Source organism: Pelodiscus sinensis, chromosome 5 (assembly GCF_049634645.1).
Source record: "Pelodiscus sinensis isolate JC-2024 chromosome 5, ASM4963464v1, whole genome shotgun sequence".
Classification (NCBI taxonomy): Eukaryota; Metazoa; Chordata; order Testudines; family Trionychidae; genus Pelodiscus; species Pelodiscus sinensis.
Genome location: NC_134715.1, coordinates 22,180,909 through 22,194,475, shown reverse-complemented (window position 1 = coordinate 22,194,475; position 13,567 = coordinate 22,180,909). Strand labels below are relative to the sequence as shown.

Below are 13,567 nucleotides of genomic sequence, written 5' to 3'. Positions count from 1 at the left end.
GATCCCTACTTACAAACGGGGTGAGGCAACCCCGCACTAGCTGCTTCCCCCCAGCAGACCAGGGAGACGCGAAGCTAGCGCCCCCCCAGTAGACTAGGGAGACGCGGAGTGGCTTTTCTCAGCAGACACTTCAGCTTGAGAATAAAGGACTGAGGGAAGTGAGGTGTGGGAGAATAAAACTGAGCTCTGGAGAAATGTTTGGCTAGAGTTTCCCCTACAATATGTACCAGTTCCGACTTACATACAAATTCAACTTAAGAACAAACCTACAGTCCCTATCTTGTACGTAACCCGGGGACTGCCTGTATATCAAAATACCGTTGTTAATCTGAGATACCACTCAGATTTTATTGTTAAGCACTTCCATTATTTAAGATGTTTCTCTAAAAACAACATAAAATTCTGAGAGGCCAAAACCTCTCTCCGAATGCCTTTCAATTTCTAAATCAGGAGTTCAAAAAACTACCTAACACTTTGTTTCCAGGTTATGGCCAAAACCAGAGGAGGCCTGGTTTTTCCAATTCTACTTCAGATGTGGTCAAAATCTTAAGAGAATGGTTGCTTTTTTAAGATTTCTACCATGAATGCAAAAAACTCATACAATCAATTTACAAAATCAAATTTGGTACCAAATCTTTTGCCTACTCATTAAATTTGTAACTCCAATCCCATTTTACACCTAATCTGAACAAAAACTTTTCAACACACCTGTGATTTAAAGACATATTTCTTATAGGTCCTTTTTAAGAGAACACATTTTGAGAAACCATATTAAAAATTACATAGGTCAAATAGCAGTGTGTTTCAGAGAAGCTGCCAAAAATAATCAATTTATGAAACATACTGTTGATAATAGTCTTCAAGAAATTAACCAGTTCACTTTGTACAGAGATTTTTGTAGATAGATTGCCATTTCTGACCTTGGAAATCTTGGCAACTTTACCTTATGTGGTCCTTAAAATATGTTGTCTTTGAATTAATGCAAGCTGTCTAGCATTTGAAGTATCAGAGTATGCTAGAACAATAGTACAACTCACATCCATAGATATATATTAATAAGCCTATTTAATTGCAATTATATTTAAAAAAACAGACCACCTCTTGTTAGCTAGGGCATTTGTCTATCCAACCATCTGTTTCATATTAGGCATGTGTGCTGAAATGAAATTTATGACCAAAATGTAAAATCAAAGGAGAATTTTTTTCAATACTTCTGAGCATGCTTTCCTCCCTCCGTTGCCAAAAAGTAAACTGGGATTCTTACTCTTCCATTGCAAAGGGGACTTCTGTTGCCTTGGGAAAGACAGACAAGAATATCACATAACTTTGAGGATGAAAATATATTTTAGTTAAGTGGATAAAATCACTCTTTGCTCTCCTCAAAGTTTCTTGCCTTCTGAGCCTTAGCTATTCACATTCTTTAGATATGTATTACTAGAAATACTGTGTGTAGCGTTGCAGCCTGGAGAGAGGTCCCTGAATCCTTGTGGGAATATGTGACCTTACTACTATCAGACATCAAAACATTATCCACAGAGACATAAAGACGGATGCTGAAACACTGACTCTAGAAAATATTATATTTCTTCCTTCTTATGCCATACAAAATAAAGGTAAGGTCATTGTTGTGTATATTAAGAATCTGACACAATGCCACCTTTTGCCTTTTATTTTATAAATATTTTATAACAATCAGAATTTTTTCTATGCTAAATCAGTTTCTTCTTGCATAGGACAAATTACTATAAGCCATACCATTCAATACATTTTTAAGCAAAACTTCCCATTGACCTCTGTGGAACTTCAGGCATTTTTGTGGGGAGAGGGTGATTGGTTTGACTTTTTTTTTTTTTAATGTCATATTATGACTAATCTTAATGTGGACACTATTTTCTGTATTATATTGATTTTGATTAGCTTCCTTCACTTGTCAAATAATAAATTTAATAATAATATGCTGCTGATGGTCAAAATTGTCCCAGAGTCCAAACTTTCATCATTGTGACCAACAATTTTCCACAGTTCTGAGCTACATCTTGGAAGGAATGATGACTGCATACAAAATGCTTCCTCAATAAAACAAAATTTAAGTCCCTATTCCTGCAACTAATTCCGTCAAGATCCCTATTACTTCAATGGAAGTGGGGGAAGAGGGAGTGTCCATGCAGCCACAAGGATCTGTGATGTGGCATCAATTGTAGCACTGGGACCTAGTTTTGCATAGTTTCTTTCAAACAAAATATATCCTCACGTTCTTGCCTGATATATTAGCATGTTATGTTAATCCAAGGAGAGGAGGCAAAAGTGAAACACGATTTAATAAGGGTTGGAGATGAGTTCTGGTTTTGCTCACAAAATGAAATTAAAATTTGTTTAAAATCAGAAAGTTTTGAAACTCTAGTTTTTTAAAACTGGAAAAGAAAATCATGTGAAAACCAAGAGGAGAGTGCAGTAAAATATAGTACAGTAAAACTCCATTAGTCCGGCATCCAATGCTCCGGGACTCCTGATGGTCCGGCACCAACAGGAACCCGGAAGTGCTGGGGCAGCCGGACAGGCTTCGCCCATTCAGCTGCTGCTGAAACTGATCAGCAGCTGAATAGGGGAAGCCGGGAGCAGAGCAGCTGGGGTGCTGCCGGGTTGGTCTTTTAGCGCTGCCCCTCGGGGCTGCGGGACCAACCCAGCAGCACCCCAGATGCTCTTGGGGACGCCTGGGGCAGAGCACCTGGAGTGCTGCCGGGTTGGTCCCGCAGCGCCAAAGGACAGCTCTGCAGGACCAACCCAGCAGGACCCCAGCTGCTCTACCCCAGGGGTTCCCGATTCAGCCGCTGTTGAAACAGATCAGATTCCAGCTCTGCCCCGGGCTTCCTGGAATCAGCTGCTGATCTGTTTCAACAGCGGCTGAATCGGGGACCCCTGGGGTAGAGCAGCTGGGGTCCTGCCGAGTTGGTCCCGCAGCGCTGAGGGGCGGCGCTACAGGACCAACCCGGCAGCACTCCAGCTGCTTTGCCCCAGGTGTTGGGATTCAGCCGCTGCTGAAACTGACCAGCAGCGTCAGTTTCACCAGCAGGCTGAATCCCAACGCCTGGGGCAGAGCAGCTGGGGTGCTGCGGGGTTGGTCTTGTAGCGCCGCCCCTCGGTTCTGCGGGACCAACCCGGCAGCACCCCAGCTGCTCTATTGCAGGCATCCCCGATTCAGCTGCTGCTGAAACTGACCAGCAGCGGCTGAATCAGGGACGCCTGGGGCAGAGCCGGACTATCGTAAGGGGGGGGCTATGAGGGGCCTGGGGTGGCATCCCCTCCCACCCCACTCCAGACCCCTCATAGCCCCCCCTTCTGATAGTCCGGCATATGTGATAATCCGGCACCCCCTGGGTCCTAAAGGAGCCGGATTATCGGAAGTTTACTGTAGTCAGATTTTTAAGGGTTAAAGGCAGAATGAGAAATGGGGAAGTCACCCACAGGAATGGGGAAGAGAAGCCCATTGTGAGGAATGAAAGAGGTGGTAGACCTTCTAGGGGAAGAGTGTAGGAAACATCTGTGGGGAAGGGAGGTTGAAAGATTGCTAAGAGGAGGTGGAACATGGGGAGAACCTAAAAGGAGAAAACTAAATAATGAGGAATGAACTGGAGAGAGAGAGAAAGCAACAAAAGAAACAAGAGTGGAGGGAAGAGAGTTAATAGCAAGAGGAAAAAGTGGATAACAGGAAATGGCAAGTGAAAAAGCAAGGCAATTAATTTCTAGCTTATATTTATTTGGCTGTTTTTGTTTTTGACTAATCTAACTGTTAAGAGATGGCAAAATTTGCAATTTCCTGCTTTGGAATTCAACTGTATCTGTCACAGAATCTGTCCTTAAGGTACCATGTAATTCTACAGGTTCAAAGAGAAGTATAGTTTTCAGCCTTATGGAGGGCAGTTGAAGTAGTTTCACTGTGGCAGACAACAGAATGGTGGATATGAAAGTGTTGTCTCCAACCTGTATGTGAAGTATAAGATGTTAAAAGGGGAGGGGATATCTTTATGGAATGGGAGAAAGAAAAGTATTTTGATGTAGCTGATTATTCTCACAGATACTCAGGTGTAGATCAGTGGTCTCCAACCTTTTTAACCACAAGATCATTTTTTCAATTTAAGTGAAATGTAAGATCTACCTCAAATCCAAATACCCTTTCCCCACTTCCTTCCCCCCCATTCTCTGAGGTTCTGCCCCTGTGCCACCCATTCTTGGAGGCCTCTCTCGCCTCACTCCATCTCCCTTCCTTCCCCATCCTCACTCACTTTCACCAGGCTGGAGTGCAGGCTCTGGTCAACTATGGATCAAGGCTGCACCTCCTGGCAGAAAAGTCCTTCATGTTCCAATGTCTGAGCACAAGGTACTGAGCTCTCATTCTCCGAGATCCACAGTACACCCAATATTCCCATGCACAAGCCTATTGTTCCCCTCAGGTTTCCAAACAACCAGTAAATCTCACTTGTTTCCTCAAAATCCAGCTCAAATATCACTATGCCTTTCCTTTCGATGTACTCATGCTCATTCCCCCCAGAGCCCGCGCTCTCGCTCTCTCATTTCAATTTCATACTCCCCACTGTGCAACCTCCCTCCCAGATATATGTGCAAAAGAAAACTGGAGAGTCAACCAATAAACCTAGGCTTACCTGTTAATTTAGTCGACTACTCGCTTCCCTCCCCTCGCTTGCTGCCTCTGTATCAGAGATAGCAAGGGGGGAAGCAGAAGCCAGGCTGAGATGGCTTAAAAGCACCATCCCCAGCACCATCTCTGCTGTGCCACCTCCCCCACTGCTGTCTTTAATAGAGATACACGAAGCAGCCTCTGCCCACAGTGAGCCTGGGCCTGCTGAAGGCAGAGGCTGCTCTGGCAGCAGCCCCTGGCCATGATGGCCCGGGGTGGCCACAGACAGAGGGTTTTCTGTCCAGGCAGACAGCCCAGCTCATGCCAGGCCCAGGACCTACCCCTGCTGTGGCTCTGCATTTTAAATGTCGTAAGAGCCAAGTGGGCAGGCAGCCCAGCTCTTACTGCATTTAAAATGCAGAGCTGCAGCGGGGGTAGATCCTGGACCCAATGCGAGCTGGGACTGCGCCAAGCTGCCTTCCCTTATCGACTATCAACTACTTGATTAGCCAGTTAACCACATCTTAACAGCTCTAATTTTAATACTACTTTAAGAGCAAATCACAATTCAACTTTAACTGTAACAGTCACTTATGATGCCTCCAAAATAAATTATTAGTAATATAATTTGAGAGTTAGATGTTCAGGTTCTTTGGTACCCACCAATTTCACTGCACAGATTTCAAACAGTGGAGTCTGCAAAGGGATGCATGTCTGAGACACTTGCAAGGTATGTTTACTGTCTGAATACCTTCCACATTTTTTCAGTGGGACCCCCATGGTGAAGTTGACAGTACATGCAGGCTTTGTCAACAGATGTTAGAAGTATCTTGAAATGGAGTTCTGTGTCCATATCCAGACAGCATGGATCCAAATTCAATTCATAAACCAGCTAATAAGATCTTCTCAGTGTCTGCCAAACTTCTAATCTAGTTGACCCACAGCCATTTGTCTTAAAGATGTTTACAAAACCACCAGGATTTATGTAAATCTTCAAAGTATCCTAAACCAGAGCTCACTGGCTCACAAATTCTAGAGATTATCTACAGGGCTTCGAAGCCTCCTTGAACCACAGCCATTTGTTTTACAGAACTTAAAAGTTCTAATGGGCAAATCTGTGTCTCTTGTAAATTTTTGTAAAATAGATCAACTCCATTTGGTCCAAAAGAAATACTCTGAAATTCACCTTTCCATAGAGCTTCATTTTTTAAAATTCTATCTTATCAAAAACAGTCCCGTGGAATAAAGCTCATACATAAACAGTTATTGAAACCAACCTAAAATGTCTAGACTATGCTGTTTTAGAAAGAGGGTTTAACAGAAAAGCAACAGAACACCTAAAATGAAAAATGTCACTTTCAAAATCCCTTATCAGAAAAAATGCCTTTTCTGATACTCATTAGTTGTCCTAAAAAAGTTCTGATTTAGCTAAAGAACATGCATCAACATTTCAAGAGGAAGTACTTTTTTTTGTAACATCTAGGAACCTAGAGGTTGCTAAACACCCTTACCATGGATAACAAACTACTACCTAAAAGATAATGAATGCCTCCAAAGTTATAGATAGCAAGGGCTCTCACTAAAGGCATACTATGCAATTAGACTAGTCTACAATGAAAAGTGAGTCTTTCATCATCTATAAAACTGGGTCAGCATTTCCTGTCTCTGGTTAACCCAAAAACTGATACAAGTAAAAAAAAAGTTACATTTTCCCTAACAAAATATTTTGCTAAAATGAGATGTGATAAACACCAATGTATTTATTCTAATCAAAGGGCACCAACCAGCATAGAGGCTATACTGTGATTTCCCAAAGCAAAGACCAGTTTGCAGCAAAAAAAAAAAAATCTTCTTTTGAATCTTTCAAACACTGATATAACTAGTTCTAGACTATGTAGATAAATCTATAGATTTATTTTTCAATAAAATTTCCTGGAAGCTTGCAGTTGAGGACTTCTGAAAAAGCCAAAAATGTTAAATTAGTTCTTACTAGTCTCCCTAATGAACATTGCTCTGGTGTTAAAACCACTATATGTGTTTGTTATTATGTAAGAAAGAGGCCTAGTAGCTTTGTTTGTAACAGTAGGTTAAAGGCTTCATTCAAAAATTATGTCTCCTGAGAACAGAATACACAGAAATAATTTAAGAAGTCAGCAAGGAATGTGTGTCTATTATAAAACTGAAATAAAAACTTGGAGAAAAAAGGAGAGAGCAAAAGAACAGATCAAATTTGAAGAAAACAAAGCAGCAATTATGGGAACAAACATGCTACCAAGAAGAGAAATAAAAAACCTGGGGGGGGGGGGGGGGGCGTGTATATAGGAGATGAACTAGGAAAAGCAGAGGAAATAAACAAACGAGTGTAATTATAAATAAGAGAGGGATTTGGAAACACCATAGAAAAAAAGTGAAGAAAACGAAGCAGAATAACTAAGACTTGAGGATTTTTAACTTCTAATTCTCAGAGTATTTGAGTCTAGCCTGGGAACACTATTTACAAGTGAAAGACTTACTATTATAGTTTTCAGTCTTCCTTCAGTAAAGATGATTAGTGGTGAATTATGACCACTTATCTAAAATATTAATGTAAAATAACTGTTTTAGGGAAGGAGAAGATACTGATCATATTATCATCTGACAGTGGACAAACCATGGAATTCAATCCAGGACAGCTGCAGAAGAAGTTGGCTGATAAGATAACCCTCTTAGTTCTACTATGATTGCAGTACATTTTACTTTCCCAGTTTGGCAATACCCATTATCACCAGAGCAGTCTTCCACTCTCCCCTATAGCCTGCACAGTATTGAGAGGAGTAGCAAAAAGAACCTTTTCAGAATGGAAGATTATTTCAACTTAATTCCATCCTCCTGCCACTCTACACATCTTTTTTTTGAAAAATAAATTAATCCCATTCAACCTTTCTTCACCAAAGTCACACTGCATTCAGCCTCTCCTGCTGAAACACACTTCCGCTCCTTCTAAAAGGTGAACAGAAGGAAGCATGCACAAAAGCAATCTTCTGAAAACGGGGACTATATCTTTGCCAAAGTGTGCCATCTACAATCCAGAGTTTGTACGTGATAGCTCAACACCATCAACACCCGGCTGACACAAATCCTGACACTCCCTGAGCATATTTAGCATTTTGTACACTTTGCAAGGAAACACATAGACTGAATGGTGAGTACAGACTCTGTAGGAAAGAACTGGGCCCTCAAATGGGCAATGTAAATCTCTATTCACTCAGGTTTCTCTTTGGATTGGATTTGAGTCAGTAACAAAAGGAGAACAGATTAAAGGGCTATACTTTAAATAAGACAGCCATCTAGACAGAATTGATGTTTTAGGTGGGCGTTTTTAAGAGGCACACAGAAGCTATTGTTTTGAGTGCTGTAGAAAGACATAAAGAAACTTAGATGCAGACTCCCTCTTAAATCCATAAAGTTTAATCTGCAGGTAGAAATTAATATACATAATAAGAATGAATTGAATCCATCATCCAAAATGTCATATAATTTTATAGTGAAGTCTTTTAGGACACAGTATCATTGCAAGATTGATAAAACATAAAGTTATGCTGCAGGAAGTAAAATAAAGAGATTAATCTTTAAGCAGCTGGATACAAAATACCAACCAAGAGGTACTATTGTAAAAATGCACAAGTAATCTTCATTAGAAAAGGTACAGAAAACAACAGCCGTGAGTGTCATCCGAAGTGCTCAAAATGCTGTATTTCCAAGAACAGTTAAAAAAAAATCTAGCAACATGCAAAAGGAATGTTTAAGACTAAAAATCAACCATTTTTAAAGTAATGCTTGAATTAATACTTTTAAATATAAATTCAAAGGACAAAAGCACAATTTGCAAAGGGCAAGTATGATAGGAAAAAGTTCAATCCTACAGAAGCAAATCATTGCCAGAAGAATGATTACAGAGAAATAATTTGTTGGTGCCTCAGTGACAAGAAAGGCATTTTAACAGCAGAGCTCCTACAGCCTCACGTGTTCATTTGAATCTCTTTAATGGCACAAATTTTTTGATTGGAATATGAATGTTTTCCAAGGCTTCCATTTTACATCATTAGTGGATAAATCTACTAATCCGATTCTGACCTGCTTATTAAGTGTAGAATATTCAGTATGTTAAATCATGAAACACTCTGAGTTCTCTTTGCCGCAAATACTTGATTTTTAAGTATGATTTACCAAGTTAATAGCAGCTTGAAGAAGATATTTTTAGTGTTGCAAAAATTCATCCTCAATACTTACTTTCTGAGGCTTTCCAATAGTTATGCATTGCACAAATAAAAGTAGGAGAGCATGCTGGAGCTGAGCAGGGACAGCAACTACAATGATTAAGCTCACAAAATCAAGAGACTCTAAACATTCAAAGTTGTCATGTTTGCTATTAAAAAAAATTAACAGAAAACCTCTAGCTGGCTGTGGGAAGATTCTGTTTGTGGTCACTGGCTCTTCAGAACAACAAGAGCTGCTACAGAGGAGGTTATAAGTTGGCCACTGGCCTAAATGGCAGAAGAATACGGTCCAGATGCGTGCAGGGATGGGGAAAAATAAGAGCAGGGCATTTCTTGTATTAGTCAACAGTAATCTCTCTGGACAGGTCAGGTCTACACTAAAGAAAAAAGTTGACCTAAGATACACAACTCCAGCTATATGATAGGGTAGCTGGAGTCGACATACCTTAGGTCCAGTTTCCATGGCATCTCCACTGTGGGAGATTGTCTCTCGTCAACGCCCCTTACTCCTTAAGATTCCGTAGAGTACCAGAGTCGATGGGGGCGCCATCAGTGATTGATTTATGTACTAGAGCCCCTAAATTGAACCCGGGGAGATTGATTTACCGGGAAATCAACACTGCGGAAATACAGACAAGCATTGGACAATTAAGGAGCATCCTTGACAGACACTGAATGGAAACCCTCCTAGTCATCTTATCTCTGCTAATGTAATAATTTTGGCTAGAAAGATTTCATGAGCAATTTACAAACTCACCCACCACTGGAATGGAACCTTTTGTAGAGTACAATGCAGCATTCATTCTGTACTAGCAATTTGATTATGACATTGATCACAAAAGTAGGAATGACCAGTGTCCTTAAATATCTCCTAGTTAGTTGTCAAGGAGTTGTCCTTTCATCTCAACTAAATGGGAGACTTCTAGAACCCTATCACAATGTCCAAGAAAAAGTTCAGTACCTGCTTCTGAGGGTTTCTTCCTCCAAACACTTTATAAAAGTGACAATCTTCACAACTGCCCTGAAAGGCCGGTAAGCAATATCCTTGTTTTACAGACAAGGAAACTAAAATATAGAGTTTGTTACTATCTATGGAAATCTTCATTTACTAAATGGCAAAAAGATGTATATGGGCTCAAAAGAAACCAGTTACTCATCTAAGGCAGCAGCAGAAGTAAGTGTCAGATCTAGGATTATGACTTCAGGAATTGCTGACTTCTTAGCCTGCATTTAAACTATTAGAGTGCACTATCATTGCCTCTATGGGAGAGATGCTTTGTCTTTAATTCCTGATGAAACCCAATGAGGTATATTATAGTGTCCTCAGCACTCATACCATTGGGCTATAAGAAAGCACTCCTTTCTAGCTCATTGTGTGTTTGTTTTGGAGGTCTCCATTAGCAAATAAGATTTTGGAATTAACAGCCAGATAACATGACTGCAGTTCTTCACAAGACACGTGGTGATTTAAAAATCATGGGGCAGGGTAAAAATGAAGATCTTTGTGGTTCCATGCAGAGGAACACCAGAGGTAAGACTGGAACATAAGTAGTCTATGTAATGTATTATCCAGCTGTCTAGGACACAAACAGAAGAGGCGAAACTCAGTCTGTTGAATGAACTATTTGACTACTTGCTCCAAATCTCCTTTTGATACTTAGAGAATTTGATTTCCACCTAAGAAATCTGTATCCATAAACTGTAAGGCAACTTATATTTGAGTGCATTGCCTTTATTAAAATTGACATTCAGCCTACCTAAGGCCAGCAGGACGGTTGAACTGGCAGTATCACACGAGCCTGCAGAAACTTTGCACTGTCATTTCAGAACAGAAGGAAACCCGCTGATTTAAGTTCAGAAATAAGGTGCCCTGACTATTTTCAGCTTCCTGCTACCTCACCCCTTTCTCTATCCCTGAAGTGATCAAAAGACGGAGCTCAGCCCAGGAAAAACACACCCTGTAAACCCCCCGCTAGTCCAGCATGGAGCAAGTCGCTGCCTCCTGCAGGGACTGGTGTGTTTTCACTCGCCTGGTTCACCCCCAGGCTGGGTGGAGATGGCTCCCCATCCCAGTCCCCGCATTCCCTGCCGAGCATGCACAGCCCTTGCCAAAGCAAACTGCACCCTGAGCCTCCTCGGCCGCCAGGGGAAACACCAGAGCGGCTGAGGAAGTTGCATGAAGTCGTCTTCCTCCACCTCCTCCTCCTCCCACCGGCCCGCCACAGAGGGAGGGGGAGGAAGGGGCCGGCCTTGGGAGAAACAGGAGCAGTGCGACGGGGGAGAGGATGCAAAACAGGGAGCCGCACGGAAGCCAGGGAGCGGGGAAGGGGGATGGGAAGAGGAGCCGCGGACTTGCTTGGGCATCACGGGGCCCAGGCCCTCCCGCCTCCCGGGTGCTGCAGCACAGGGCGCATAGGGCATAACTTTGGGGGGGCTGAAGGAAGGCGACTTACCCATGCTCCTGCCGGGAGGGGAGCCGCTCTCTGGGTCCTGCTAGGGGCAGCTGCCGCCTGCGCCTCAGTCCAGCGGCCGGGGGGGGACAGGCGGGAGCAGCAGGGTCCTGGGGCGGGGCGGCTGCGGCAGCGAGCCGGCCGGCCGGCGGCAGGAGCAGCCCCTGGGCAGGCGGCGGCAGGGGGAGGGCTGCGCGCGTTCCGGGGCCCGGCCAGCCCTGCCGCTGCTGTCGGGGACGGGAGGCGGAGAGTGAAGCGGGCGCAGCTCAGCGCAGCGAGTGTGTGTGTCTCGCTGCCTGTGTCGATTGGATTATGAGTCAGTGTAGTACATCCGGGCAAGGCCCTCCTCTGGAGACACCCGGCCCAGCGACACCCAGAGCCCCGGGAGGAGGAGCTGCGGAGGCAGCCGCAGAGACGCACAGTAGCAGCGCTAGCGAGGTGGCGGAAAAGTAGCCGCTTGGAGTGAGGTGCCTCCCCTCCGCGCGTGGCCTCTCCCCCGCGGGCTGCCTGCAGGGCGTGCGGAACAGCGGGCCTCTCCGTGCCCTGCCCACCCGCGGGCTGCCCTTGGGGATCCAGACGCCCTGGCTAGAAAGCCATAGGGCGCCGGAGGCTTTGCAGACAAACTCAGCTGTCCAGATCGATACGATGCCAAGGGCTTTACAGCCCGCGCAGCCCAGATCCTGTGCAGCCTTCCTCCCCCCATAGCCTCCCGGAGCAGAATTAGAGCAATTGTCATTTCGTATAAACGAGGGTTCTTCTTTCGTCGTTGTTTTATCATTTGCAGAACATGCTAACAGACATGTTAAGGCAGCCAGAGAAAATGAGGGAAGGAGATTTACATTTTACATTTGGATATGCTATCCTCTGTCATGTTTAGAGCTTGCATTGAAAGAGGTAGCTATGCAGAGACATGCCCATCTAGCCAGGTAATTGCATCTGTTTTGTAAAGACCTATACATTGGATTCATATTCCACCCTTGTAAACAGCGTCTGGTTAAATAATACTCCAGAGTATCATTTAAAAAAAAAAGTTCTCCATCACCCATCTCGACATGAACTAGCACTGGCTAACACAACCTCTTTGTTGGGGTTTTGCAGGATTTTGTGAAACTCTTTTGTAAAAAATGGCTTCAGGATAATGGCTAGTTTTCCACTGAAGACAAGGCCACAGTTGGAAACCAACCTAGTAAATGGACCTAAAGTGATTTTAACATATCTAGGTCTATGCTGGCAAGGAAAAGCATGTTCAACACATGCTGTCTGATCCCATTTTTCATTTTCAAAGTAATGATAGAAGAATAAATTATTTCCTCTTTAAAAATAGACTCTCAGCCACAAGAATGACACTCACAGCACTTCCATCTCTTTGATTCCTAAACATCTGCTAATCAAAACATTCAAAAGAGGAATTTAATTGTTTCTTTAAAAAAATCTAAACAAAAACCATACCCCCAAGCAGATCCCCCAAAAAAGGAGATGACTCAGAGACATCATACATTCTAATCAGGTTTTCAGTATTGCTATTGATTTTAAATGGAAGACATTCACATATTTCAGTGATGGGTAACAGTATAAAACCTTACTAGAAAATGTCCAAGATGTGCATAATACTTCACAGATACAAGATTTTATTAAAGTCTCCACCCACAGAATTTACAATCTTATTTGTACAGATATCACAAAAAAGAAAGCACCTGGTTTTTTTTGTTATTGTTTGTAATATTTAGAATAAATTGACCTTTTCATAGTGGGGTTATGTTTGTTAGTTTTTAATATATATAATAAACTGACCTCTTGATAGTGGGCTTTTATTTGTTTTTGTTTTTAATGTTTATAGTAATTTGAACTCTGTAGTAGCTTCTTTTCTGCTAAAAAACAGCAAAATTTTCTTCTCAATTAAAATGATACAATCCTGATGTCAGTGGGATTCATTGCACCATTGTGATCAAAAGGAAAATTTAAACTACAGTATCATGATGTGACTTACTTATTTTTTAAACTGGAGGACAGAACTGTTTTTTGAGGACTTGGAATCACTGCGTGAAACAGCTCTCTCATTTCCAGCTCTCTCATTTTCCCAGAGTCTTCTAGGAAAAAGATGTAAGGAAGACATGAGTTAAAGAAACAAAAAAGCCAACTTCTGCCTCCCAAAAGTACTTATTCGGCTATCATACCTCATAAAGGAGAACAAACAGTAAATTATTTTGTGTTTTGTTTTTTGACTTTAA

The 13,567-nt window shown here is 42.4% G+C and overlaps 1 protein-coding gene across 7 annotated transcripts in view; it reads right to left on the bottom strand.

The window, feature by feature from the left end:
- RAP1GDS1 (Rap1 GTPase-GDP dissociation stimulator 1) overlaps window positions 1-11,777 on the bottom strand; it is a 157,272-nt gene extending 145,495 nt beyond the window's left edge. For 2 of the 7 annotated variants that reach the window (XM_075929639.1, XM_075929638.1), the window contains exon 1: window positions 11,343-11,758. In XM_075929639.1, coding sequence (XP_075785754.1) covers window positions 11,343-11,346 — 4 coding nt within the window. In that variant the 5' untranslated portion in view covers window positions 11,347-11,758. Of the gene's footprint in view, window positions 1-11,342 lie in introns of all 7 variants that reach the window. The other 5 variants (XM_006130130.4, XM_006130131.3, XM_075929642.1 and 2 more) reach the window with 4 other exon arrangements.
- Window positions 11,778-13,567: the final 1,790 nt, after the last annotated feature.